This window comes from Anopheles coustani, chromosome 3, assembly GCF_943734705.1.
Source record: "Anopheles coustani chromosome 3, idAnoCousDA_361_x.2, whole genome shotgun sequence".
Taxonomy (NCBI): domain Eukaryota; kingdom Metazoa; phylum Arthropoda; class Insecta; order Diptera; family Culicidae; genus Anopheles; species Anopheles coustani.
Window position 1 is genome coordinate 65639465 of NC_071288.1, and position 12771 is coordinate 65652235.

The window sequence follows — 12771 nt, forward strand, 5'->3', positions numbered from 1 at the left end:
AACAGGCAGCAGCATAAACCGATGGCGCTAGTTTCCTAACCTACTGCCTACAGCTTTATACATCCCCCAGCGAACAGATAACCGGAGGGCAGGCTACCGTTAAATGAATTATGAATCTATTTCTACTCCCAATGCGCTAGAACACACGAACGCATAAATGTTCAAGCTCATGTTCGGTAGCCGCCGTAACAAACAGTGAGAATGGGTAGCAAAAAGCTTGCAAACGAACAGGTGCAACGGTCTCCACAACCATCCAGGTGACCTACACGATACGGTTCATTGGAAACAGATGAGGGATAACGAAGCGAGATGATAGCAAAAACACAACTCAACTAACAACTCTCCCACATGTTGCGTTGCTTGTGCAAATTGAATTAATGCAAACAATCGGTTTCTTTTCTCATAGCGCTACATATGCAACCCTATTAGTTTTTGACATCTGAGGTCGATGAGAATGTACCAGATATTCCCCAATATGGCCAATAGATCAATTAAATATTGTTTTAAATCCTCCTTCAATGTCTTTAATAACTTCATGAGTGTTTTTTGTTTTTTGCTCATTCTTCCTTGCAGATGATGCTGTTCGTAGTGGCATCAGCTGTGTTGGCCCTTTGCCAGGTCGACGCAGTCAACGTGGCTACCTCGTACAGCGTGGTTCACCATGATCAACCGGCTGCCCAGCCTCGTCTGCTGCAGAAGTCCTCGCATGCATACGCACCGTCCGCCCACGTCGTTACATCCAGCCACACCTACAGCCATGCCGCGCCACACTTTGCGTAAGTAACCAAATTGACTGACGGAATTGATCAATTCCTGCTAAACCAACACGGTTGTTTTGTTTCTCACCAGACCGCTGGTTAGCAAAACTCGCTACACCGTCCCATTCCTGAGCGCCCTCCAGGCTCAACCACAGTGTCCGGCACCGCCAGCCTGCGAGAAGTCTCGCTACCGTACCCTGGACGGTTCGTGCAACAACTTGCAGAACCCAACCTGGGGAACGCCGAACCGTCGCTATGGCCGTCTGCTGACTCCGAAGTACGGGGATGGTATTTCGCTGCCGACCGTTTCCGTCACCGGGCAGGAGCTGCCGAACGCTCGCGTTGTGTCGCTGGTTGCCTTCGGCGAACAGGACATCCCCGATCCAGAGTACACCCTTGCCAACATGCAATGGGGACAGATCATGACGCACGACATGAGCATGCAGGCCGGTGGTACCCAATCCAGTAAGTCTTGAGAGCTCAAAGTGATCCTTTACATCGGCGATCTGCAATGCGAATTATTTGTATTTGCTTTTCTACCTCCTTACAGAGAAACACCCGACGAGATGTTGTACCGATGAAGGCAAACTGATTGGCAAGGAACGCGCTCCGAGCAGCTGTTATCCGATCCTGGTGCCAGAGCATGACCCGGCCCATTCGCAGACCAATACCGAGTGCATCAACTTTGTCCGCACGCTCACCGACCGCGAAGATCAGTGCACCCCGACCCACCCGAGCCAGCCGGCCGAACAGCTAACCACCGTCACCGCCTACCTGGACCTGTCGCTCGTGTACGGTAACTCCGACCAGCAGAACGCCGGTCTGCGCGCCTTCACCGGTGGACGCATGGCCACGGTTGAGCGCGATGGCTACGAGTGGCCACCGAACAACCCGAATGCGACCACCGATTGCGAGTTGGAATCGCGTGACGAGGTGTGCTATCTGGCTGGTGACTCCCGTGTTAACCAAAACCCTGGCCTGACCATCATGCAGATCATCCTTCTGCGCGAGCACAACCGCATCGCCGATCAGCTGCAGAAGTACAACCCACACTGGGACGACGAGCTGCTGTTCCAGGAGGCCCGCCGCATCAACATCGCCCAGTATCAGCACATCAACTACTACGAATGGCTACCGATCTTCCTCGGCTGGGAGAACATGGTCAAGAACCGTCTGATCTACCGCACCAAGGGTGGTGAGTACATCAACGACTATGACCCGAGCCAGGATCCCTCGGTGCTGAACTCGCACGCCACCGCCGCCTTCCGTTACTTCCACTCGCAGATCGAAGGACGTCTTGAGTAAGTTCCAACACAAAATAGTGAAAATCCGCAAGCGCGCCGCATAACCAGTTATTATCATTCATCCATTCTCAGCTTGGTTTCGGAGGTTCGTAAGCCAACGGGATCGCTGCGTCTGAGCGACTGGTTCAACCGTCCCTCGATCATCGAAGCCGGAGACAACTACGACTTCCTGACCCGTGGTCTTGCCACCCAGCCCGAGGAGCTGACCGATACCAACTTCGACGCCGAAATCAAGCACTTCCTGTTCCGTCGCGGCCGTCCGTTCGGAGGTGATCTGCGCGCCATCGACGTCCAGCGCAACCGTGACCACGGTCTGGCCGGCTACAACGATTACCGCGAGTTCTGCGGATTCAAACGCGCTTCTACCTGGGAGGACCTGATGGATCTGATCTCGCCTCAGGTTCGTAATACGCGTACACTTCAACAACAAGCGCTGGTTTTCCGTACGATAATCTTGGTTCTAATTTTCCATTCTACAGGATGTTTCGAAACTGCAGTCCCTGTACGCCAGCATTGACGATATCGATCTAACCGTCGGAGGATCGCTGGAGGCACACGTCAACGGTGCCCTGGCCGGACCTACGTTCCTGTGCATCCTGACTGAGCAGTTCTACCGTACCCGTGTTGCCGATCGGTTCTTCTACGAGCGCGGCGACAAGGATCTGGCCTTCACCCGCGAACAGCTGGCCGAGCTGCGCAAGGCCAACATTGCCCGACTGTTCTGCGACAACGGCAACCACGTTTCCTCGATGCAGCCGAAGGCGTTCCATCGCATCTCGCACAGCAACCAGGTGGTTCCGTGCTCCCAGATCCCCGAGGTCGATCTTTCCCTCTGGAAGGACCTGTCGTACGACAACAGCCTGCACTCGTTCCACTACTTCCACAACTACAAAAAGTAAAGGTGTGCACCGTCCACCAGTTGACTGCCAGGGACGCGAGAGAAATGAATGAAAGCATGAATGTTGTTCCACCCGAAGTCCACGTACACGTACCCATTTCCATGTCCCAGTTTTGTCGCACTAGCTGCACATTCGCACCTCATCGTAAATGTTTGAAGTAATCGTATATGAGTTTGATGATTGGTTTTTGACATTCCTTGCTCTCTGCTTCTCATTTGTCAACCTTCGTTTGGGACAAGGGCACGCTTTTTGAGTGAAACGCATATACCGCAACCTGGCTGAATCTCACCCTATCCGCACATCGTTCCCGTTCGATTCCTTCGGGCCTCTTCATGCAACATTCACGTGTTATCTACCATATAGCGCACCGCAGCGAGAATGTACCACTATTTGACTCCAGACGCACCGTGCATCCCGCGTGGCTCCGCACAAACACCTTCTCCCCTAGGGAAGGCGAACTTCTCTGTGTGCACCGATACGTGTCACCGATACGGTACGCTAGCATCACTTTTTCCCAACTCAACGCCACGCGGTCCCCACTACCAAACATTCGATTGCCAGTGTAAATAGGGAGTGTTGTACTGAAGGAAAATATTGTTGTCGGATTTATTCGTATTTGTTTTGCCATATCATCGAGCCTGCCCGGATCGAGCCCAGTATTGAGGCAGCATCAATCGCATCAATTCAATTCGCCGTTTTTTTTGTATTACCCATGCTTTATCATGAATGATTCACCGACTACATATCATACTGCGTAAATAGCATCAAACCAATCATCAATTTTTGGTTTGAAAACTGACTTTGGAAAAAAGAAATTCATCCAACCAAGCATTATCAAAGGCCCGTACATTTTCTGACTTCCTTCCCTCCCCGTTAGTGTAGTGGTAATGAACGAAATAGTGTTATTTAAAACAAGTGAAATTATATTAGCTGTAGCTGTATGTTGTTTTGTGAATAAAGTTTCCTAACTTAAATAAAATATAAAAAGAAATCGTACACGTTTTTCAATGTTTACTACACAACCAATGTAATGTATGTACTATAGTATGATATCACATGAAGCACGAATATTTATTTCAGCACATCACAGTGATAATATTTTTAAATTTCTTACAAGCTAAGAATTAGAGTTTCTGTGCAATACAAGAAAGAAGATATATTTAAATTGGCAAAAATTTTAGAAACATATTATTTATAATAAAATGTCGACGCTTGTATCGTCGATAATTGGTTACATTTTACCAAACTTCCACTTTGTGGCGAGAAATTACTGAAAGCCCGCCTAAATCGTTGATAAATATTTAGCCTTGATTAATTAAGGATCATCGAATGGACTAAAAGATGGACTATTACTTGTTTTCACTAGTAGTTGGTGTAGTCGAAATGTTATACTCTCGTTATATGTTTCAGTCAAAACTGATTAGTTTTAACTTCGCGCCTACAATTCAGTCCCAAGATAAATTTCATTAAATATATAGATGTCTTCTTGGTCTGTTGGAAATGATAAGGAGGATTCTGATGTTGAGCAAAGACTTCTAAAATCATCCGTAATAATGCTTGGTAAACTCTCTCACAGTATATTGGCTTTCGATTATTTAAGTCAATGCCAAAAACTTATATCAAAATAGCTAGTAACGATCAGGATATTCAGAACCGCCTTAAAGAGTATCTTGACAAAAGGATATTGGTTTTAACGGATCCAGTTTTTATAAACTGATGGAGGCTTGGTCTGGAAGGATAAAATTTGAAACATCTGGTTGTTTACTTTTCTTGCACAGTAGCACTTCAGGTTTTCCTATAACAATCTTGATCATTCATTTCGTGAAAAGCTCATTGTACTGTACAATAAAATTGAATCGTGTAAACAACTTTTTTTTCTACAACTTTCCGCTCAACAACATATCCAATAAAAATTAGGTATGGCTGGTGGATTTAATAACATTTACATATTTTTTATATGTATAAATTAAACCAAATATACATTTACCACGTAACATTGCTCCTATGTAATAGACAACCTAGAAAATGAATTATTTGAACTTTATTTTGCCCTAATGTTTGATTGCTTTTTAATACAATTATTGATATTTACTACTTTGATATCGCTACTTTTTTAAAACATTGTTTCTTACTAATGGTACGTTACCGAAAGCTGTATCTTTTAATTGTGTTATGATAGCAAATTGAAGCAGCACATGAATCTAAACTTTATTCCTTTGTTTACAATATTTCAAATTATATAAATCAAGAAATCATTCATATTTTGTTTTAATCACATTTAAAACAATATCTTGTGTTTTGCACTAGAATTTGTGCTAAAAACATACCTTCGCTTATATCGAGGTATTGACTCAATGCGGGTGACGGATGTACCATTTTCTTCCACGAGTTGAATTGGTACTAATAGAACTTACATGCAAGGCCATGAAAGGGTTGGATTGTTGTTGGTAGCGGAACACACTTGCGTAAAAGCAAACAGTAGAAACACTGTCACAATGAATAAGGCGGTATATAAAGTGCTATAAAATAACCATGCTCCATTCTCTGGCCCAATAGTGGTTCATATTCGCTATCAGAGGAATCGCAACATGTGGTTTCCTGTTAAGGTGATCCTTTTAGTGGCATTTAGTGTGGAAAGTGTTTTCTGTGCATGTAACTCCGGATCGCCGTACCGTACGTTCGATGGAAGCTGTAACAATCTGCAAAATCCAACCTGGGGAATGGCCAACACCCCTTACGGTAGGCTACTGATGGCCGATTATGGAGACGGCATTTCTACGCCCCGTAGATCACGTACGGGAGTTGAACTACCAAGCGCCCGTGTGTTATCGTTGAGGATGTTTAATGAGCAGAATATTGTTGATCCAAGAACGACTCTAGTAAACATGCAGTTCGGCCAAATCGTTGCGCACGATATGGGACTACGTGCTGGAGGTAAGTAACCTTTCATGATTGTACAACTGGATCTAGAACTAAATGTTATATGATCATATAGGTTCCGATTCAGTGGCATGCTGTCAAAATGGGAGGGTGGTTTCACGACCCGATCGAAGATGCTACTCCATTGTGGTACCACCAAACGATCCCGTTCTAGCGGCCGGTGGAATACAGTGTTTGGATTTAGTCAGAACCCTGAATACATGTGATGCGAACGGAGGTAACTGTGGAGGCAAACAAGCACAACAACTCAATGCTGCCACCTCATTTCTGGATTTGTCCCTCGTTTACGGAAACAGTGAGCAACAGAACTCGCAGCTACGCTCATTCGTCGGTGGACGAATGAAGGTCGAGAACCGTAATGGAACCGAATGGCCACCGAGAAATCCGCAGTCTAACAGCGCTTGCACCCTTAACTTGGCTACGGACACCTGCTATCTGACCGGTGATGAACGAAGTAATATCACTCCTGAGCTAACGATTCTTCATATCGTCTTCTTACGAGAGCACAACAGGATTGCACAGCAGCTTTGTAAACTGCGTCCACTATGGAATGACGAGAAAGTTTTCCAAGAGGCTCGGCGTATCAACATTGCGCAGTATCAACACATCGTTTACTATGAATGGTTGCCACACTTCCTCGGTCCGGATCAGATGGTTCAGCGGGGATTACTGGTCAGATCACGTGACTATGTAAACGATTACAGCTCGACCGTCAACCCAACCACCCTGAACTCCCATGCTAACGGTGCATTCCGCTACTTCCATTCCGCCATACTGGGAAGCCTAAGGTAACATACTAAAGATCTATTCTTGGGTAGTTACAGCGTAAAGCCACTGCATATACTTTCAGTCTTGCCCAGGAGTCCCGAACATTCGCTGGTTCATTGAACATCAATGATCATATGTTTAATCCGACTGTTTTGGAACGTAATGATGGATACTCGATGCTAACTCGGGGTATGACAAGCCAACCGATGGGACGGAACGACTTGAGCTTCGATCCAGAGATTAGACACTTCCTGTTCCGATTCCGCGACCGTTTCGGGTCCGATCTGAAGGCTTTGGATATTCAGCGCAGCCGGGACCACGGTATTGCAGGCTTCAATGCCTTCCGGCAGTACTGCGGCCTAGGACGTGCCAATCGATGGGAAGATTTTACGGAGCTGCGTGGACCTATGGTAGTTTGTAGTAATGCGTGTTACAATTTTGATTCTCCATTATTTCCACTTTACATTCAAACACAGGATATTCAACTTCTCAACTCCTTGTATCGAACCGTCGACGACGTAGACCTTCCCGTTGCCGAGTTTTTCGAACGCCATCTCCCCGGTACTCAGGCTGGTCCTACCTATCACTGTATCTTGATGGAACAGTTCATGCGAACAAGGCGGGGTGATCGGTTCTTCTTCGAAAATGGAAACACACCGGGAGCATTCACACCTTCGCAGCTCAATGAGATCCGCAAAGCCAGTATAGGTCGTCTACTGTGCGACAATAGTCCAGGAGTTTTCCAAATGCAACCTCGTGCGTTCCAACAAATAATGGATGTCAACCCTCTGGTATCGTGCCGAACCCTTCCAGCATTAGATGTGCGTTTTTGGTAATTGAATACTTTAAACATTGCTTTCGAAAAAAATAAAACATAAATAAACGCATAACGCGCACCTTTACAAACTTTCTTATTTTTGATATCCTTATAGGTAGTTTGGTTTGGTCATGCCTCCCAGTTAAGCGCTTACGGGACATGTTTCCCTGTTGTACGTGGACAGACAGTCCTCTCGTACAGGGGAGGGTCCGGTCTCGGTTGGGAATCGAACCCACGCCGTCGAGATGGTGAGCCCTGGCGCTTATGGGCCGATTTTCTAACCGGCGCTACCGCTCGGCTGATGCGGATCCTCCCAGAAAATCAAAAAACTTAAAAAAGGCTTTTTTAAATGTTTGTTTGTTTGTAAAACTAATCCTAATCTCTGATGCACAAGAAATTTTGAGTGATGATTGTGTGTCATAATTGTTTGGGATTTCATAATTATTGATGTACAGCATGTTAAGTGACACTGATAAATCCTACAATTCGCTTATAAAATTTGAAACGATTGCTTGATATAAGTTACCTTGTTGAATGAATATGTCCCAACTATTTTACTGATATATTTTTTACAATCAAAATATGTGAATGTTTGGTTCTCAAGCTAGTTATTTTGTTTCAATTCTTTTTCAAGCTGTAATGAATTAAGGGTTTTGGAGGCCTGAACAATTTGCCGGATTTATTTGATCATCATAATCAGCCAGCAGACAGTAAATATCCAATTTGTTTGCCATTAACACATCATAAATATGATACATAAGTTTAGCCAGCGCATTTGGTATTGAATAATATTATCGTTCTATGAATGTTAATCGGTCAATATCCATTATTGTATGTAGCTGAAATAGTTTCGCAGTTACAGCTAATTGAAATTAATTTATTCTTTACTTTTGTGAATTGCAAAATAAGCACTTGTAGTGAATCAAATTATAGTGAAGTGTACAAATTTTGTCACGAATTTTCTTTATGATAGTATAATAGTTTTCAAATAGAAAATAATTGGTTGTTTGAAATAGTCAGCACGATCGGCTAAATTTGTTCGAGCTTGGTTCATTTGTTTAACGGTTTTGTTTAACTAAATGCAATAAGCAGTATTTAGTAAGTAAGTAATTTCAAAAAATTTAAACCAAGTATTATTAATATATAGTTAAACAAGTTGTCTCCCTGTTTTGAGAGCAAACCTAGTTTCCTTTCAATTGTTCGATCCTCCTATATCTTCTACTACATTTTGAGGTGATTTTATTTCCATTTAATTCCGAGGTTTTTAGATATGTATCTAGATTTTCTAGCAACAAACATCTCAAGGCGATCAAACAAGTGTTGATCATTGAATTCTACACAGAAAGAAACTACACACCGAAAACGTTTGAAACGTTTTTTAAGAAATTAGTAAAAGATTATGGATTAGACAAAGTACTTAATTTGAAGCTACCGATTCATTCGCCATTTGTAGCCTTTTACGGGTTCGTAATGGGTCTTAAGTTAGTTTCAAAAGTAGAGCAAATAATAATGAGGGAAGACTTCTCCAGTTTTAAACCAATTTTTGAGTTTTGCATCATAATTGATTCTGTTATGTTCAAAATTATCATTGGAAATTCAAATGATTTTAAACTCAAACGACCTAATGAATACCATTTCAAGTTAGCATTAAATTGTCGTTCGGTTAATGTTCTACAGTATATGATAACAGGTCATCGAGAGTATTTGAACGTGATAAAAGACAATTTTGAGCGGGAGTTGTGGGAATTGCTTGCATACTTGCAAAATGATGAACATGAGTTCACATCTCTTTTCCACGATTATTGCACTCGGCATAACATCACTTGCCCCACTCAAAATACTCCACGTCAATGTAAGGAATGGAATAGAGGATTTTCATCGCGACATGATCTTATGGAATATTTTCCTACAAAGTTTGAAATAAGAAACTATACCGGTATTGATAGTGGGACAGAGTTTTTGATTGCACGAGCATTGCAGCTTGATAATCCATCCGCAGTCGAATATTTATTGTACAAATCAAAAACAATTCTAGACAATCTAGACAATTTATTAGGCAAATTTGCCGAAACTGTAAAATAAAATGGTGTTGTCTTAGATCCTATCATTTTCTTCTCGATAAGAGCATAGATCGTACTGGCACTGATGAAAAAGGTAGAAATTTGTTACATTTTGCGGTCGGTTACGGTGATTCAAATTTTGTAAAATGTCTCATGGAACATTACAATTTCAAACCGACGAAAATAAATGCGAAGAAAAACAATTGGAACGCTTTCTTCTACTGCAAATCAAGTTGCAAAACGGATGATGATAACAGCAAAAATATCTTCGTTCATATGCTAGAGAGAGATCCTGTGGATTGTTTTAATCAACTGGATGCGAAAGAAAAGAGTATTTTTCATTATGCAGCTAAAAATAGTAGGAAGATTTCTCATTACATCATTCAAAGAAGATTTGAGAAGCAGTTGGAGGATCTGAACTCAGTTCAGATCGTTGATTTGATAAAATTATTCAAAGCATCAAGCTTGAATGCAAAGGTCATGTTTCAATATCTTGGAGATCCACATTTAAAAGATGAAACGAAATGTAAATTGATTTGTGACACTCTGGAATCAGTCGGGGAACTTCGATACCACGATGAAAATGGTAGGAATCTTTTACATATCGCCATTCTGGAAGATTGGGATGTTTTAGGAAAATGTCTAATTGTAGATTTTGGTTTTGGTGTTAAGGAAATCAATAAAAAAGAAAACAACTGGAACGCATTCTTCTATAGTGCGTCATGTACCAAAGATTTCGACGATGAAAATAGTTTCTTTTTGTACATGATGGAAAAGGAACCTATAGATTGCTTCGAGCAACGTAATTCAAACCATAAAAATTTGTTTTATTATTTGAACAAAAATGTTAAATTCCTTGCGGAAGAGATATTGAGACAAGAGTTTGACAAACTAAGGCATTTTTCAATCGAACAGCGAGCTCCTGCTTTGTTTTGCATGTTACAAAAGTCAGATAATAATGCAATATCCTTTCTATAGATATTGCATTATTTTAAAAATTTGATTGATGAAAAGTCGGTTGAGTTCATTTGCAATTGGTTGAAACCAGCTAAAGACCTGAACGATAGAGACGAAGAAACGGGTAGGAATCTTCTGCATATCGCTTGCAGGGAGGGTTGGTTAACTTTGGCGAAATGTCTCATTGAACATTATGGTTTTGATGTGGAGGAAATCAATGAAAAAGAAAATATCTGGAACGCATTCTTCTATTGTGTGTGCAACAGTGAAAATGCTGCAAACAAACTAGAAATATTCACTTATTTGATGGAGAAAGATCCTTTCGACTGCTTCGGTAAACTGGATTCGAAGGGAAAGAGCGTCTTTTGGTATGCGACGGCTTATAATAAAGAAATTGGTAAGGATATTTTCAAACGAGAGTGTAAATTGCAGGAACATCTTCCTATCGAAGAGCGAATCCCTGTGTTGATGGACAAGTTAGAAAATAGTGAAATAATTTGGTTGATAAAAAGTCGGTAAAGATCATTTGCGCTTACTTGAAAACAACTGGAGAACTGAACGACAGAGACGAAGAAAGAGGCAGGAATCTTCTGAATATCGCTTGCATGAAGGATTGGTTACCTTTGGCGAAATGTCTCATTGAATTTTGTAATTTTAAACCAAAGAAAATCAATAAAAGAGACAATCGTTGGAACGCATTCTTCTACTGCGTGTGCAACAGTGAAAATGCTTCAAACAAACTGGAAATATTCACTTATTTGATGGCGAATTACTCTTTCGACTGCTTCGGTAAACTGGATTCGAAGGAAAAGAGCGTCTTTTGGTATGCGACGGTATTTAATGAAGAAATTGGTAAGGATATTTTCAAGCGAGAGTGTAAATTGTAGAAACATCTTTCTATCGAAGAGCGAATCCCTGTTTTGATGGACAAGTTAAACAGTGGGAACCTCAATAGCAAAGGCAAGGTTTTTTACTTTGAGCAAAATAATTTGGTTGATGAAAAGTCGGTAAAGATCATTTGCGATTGCTTGAAAATAATTGGAGAATTGGACTGGAAATGCAATGAATGGGGCTTGAATCTTCTGCATAGCGCTTGCTCGGAGGGTTGGTTAACTTTGGCGAAATGTCTTATTGAACATTATGGTTTTGATGCGCAGCAAATCAATGAAAAAGACGTTAACAGGAACGCTTTCTTCTACTGCGTGTGCAGCAGGGAAAATACTTCAAACAAACTGGAAATATTCACTTATTTGATGGAGAAACACCCTTTCGATTGCTTCGGTCAACTGGATTCCCTAAATCATAATGTGTTTTATTATGCGTTGTTGAATAATGTTCTCATTGCAGACTATATTATACGAGATGAGTTGCCTGCAAATAATTCTGTCTCGGTTGGAGAATGGGCTTCGATATTTTCAAAACGCTTGAGTGAATCAAAACTAACGAGGACGAATATTGATAGATTTTTAACAGATTGGAAGCAATATTCTACTTTGGACGCAAAACATGAAATTTACGTCGAAATTAAAACAAATTTGGAAAGGATGAATTGACGCAGAATTAACAGCAAACCCAAAAAATGTGAATTATCTAAACGAATACGATTAATCCGTCGAGAAAAATAGATGCGGCCGCAAAGGCAGATGTTTTCGACTTGATCGATTTGTTGGTTGCAAAATAGAAATCTTGTAAATTTGATAACATATTAAAGAATACAACCATGTCAAAATAGGACTAATTATTACCAAACTTGTATTAGGAACTATGTCAATGTAAGGACAAGAAACTTATTGAGCAATAAACTCGCATTTAAGTTCTACCTCAAATAAACAACATGCTTGATAGTATTTAATCAAAATATCCGAAAGGTGTGTTTCTGGGTTTGTGGTGAGTTTTTTCGTTCATAGGGCTTTTGTATAACTTCCCTTCATTGTTCAAAATTTATAAATCAAAATGTAAAGTTTTCTTATCCTTGCTAAGGACATCAACTATGGTTCTAGTTAACATCCTATCGGTTCCTACGCTGTAGGTAGGCAGAGTAAGTATTTTTAAATAAGAAGGTAGGCAGAGTAAGTTTAAAGTAGTTGTCCAGTGTCTTATTTACCTTTTTAACTTTATTACGTTTAATTTTCTTTCTACCAGGAGTAATTTCATCAAAGGTTGTCAACTTAATCACGTTCATCATCCAGTAATTCGTTACCAATCATTTGAACCATTTTTCCACGGATTCCTTCCGAATTTATTTTGGTGTGTTACATTTATTGCAAT

At 41.4% G+C, this 12771-nt stretch overlaps 2 protein-coding genes across 2 annotated transcripts; both read left to right on the top strand.

Annotated features, from left to right (window-relative positions):
* Nucleotides 1-573: 573 nt before the first annotated feature.
* On the top strand, nt 574-2961 carry LOC131271539 (peroxidase-like). The gene is made up of 5 exons (XM_058272999.1): nt 574-776; nt 850-1223; nt 1309-2059; nt 2135-2462; nt 2542-2961. The coding sequence occupies exons 1-5, from the start codon at nt 574-576 to the stop codon at nt 2959-2961; spliced, it is 2076 nt and encodes a 691-aa protein (XP_058128982.1).
* A 2588-nt stretch (nt 2962-5549) lies between these two features.
* On the top strand, nt 5550-7505 carry LOC131265461 (peroxidase-like). Its single transcript, XM_058267729.1, has 4 exons — nt 5550-5895; nt 5957-6689; nt 6752-7079; nt 7146-7505. Exons 1-4 carry the CDS (start codon nt 5550-5552, stop codon nt 7503-7505), a joined length of 1767 nt encoding a protein of 588 aa, XP_058123712.1.
* The last annotated feature ends 5266 nt before the right edge of the window (nt 7506-12771 follow it).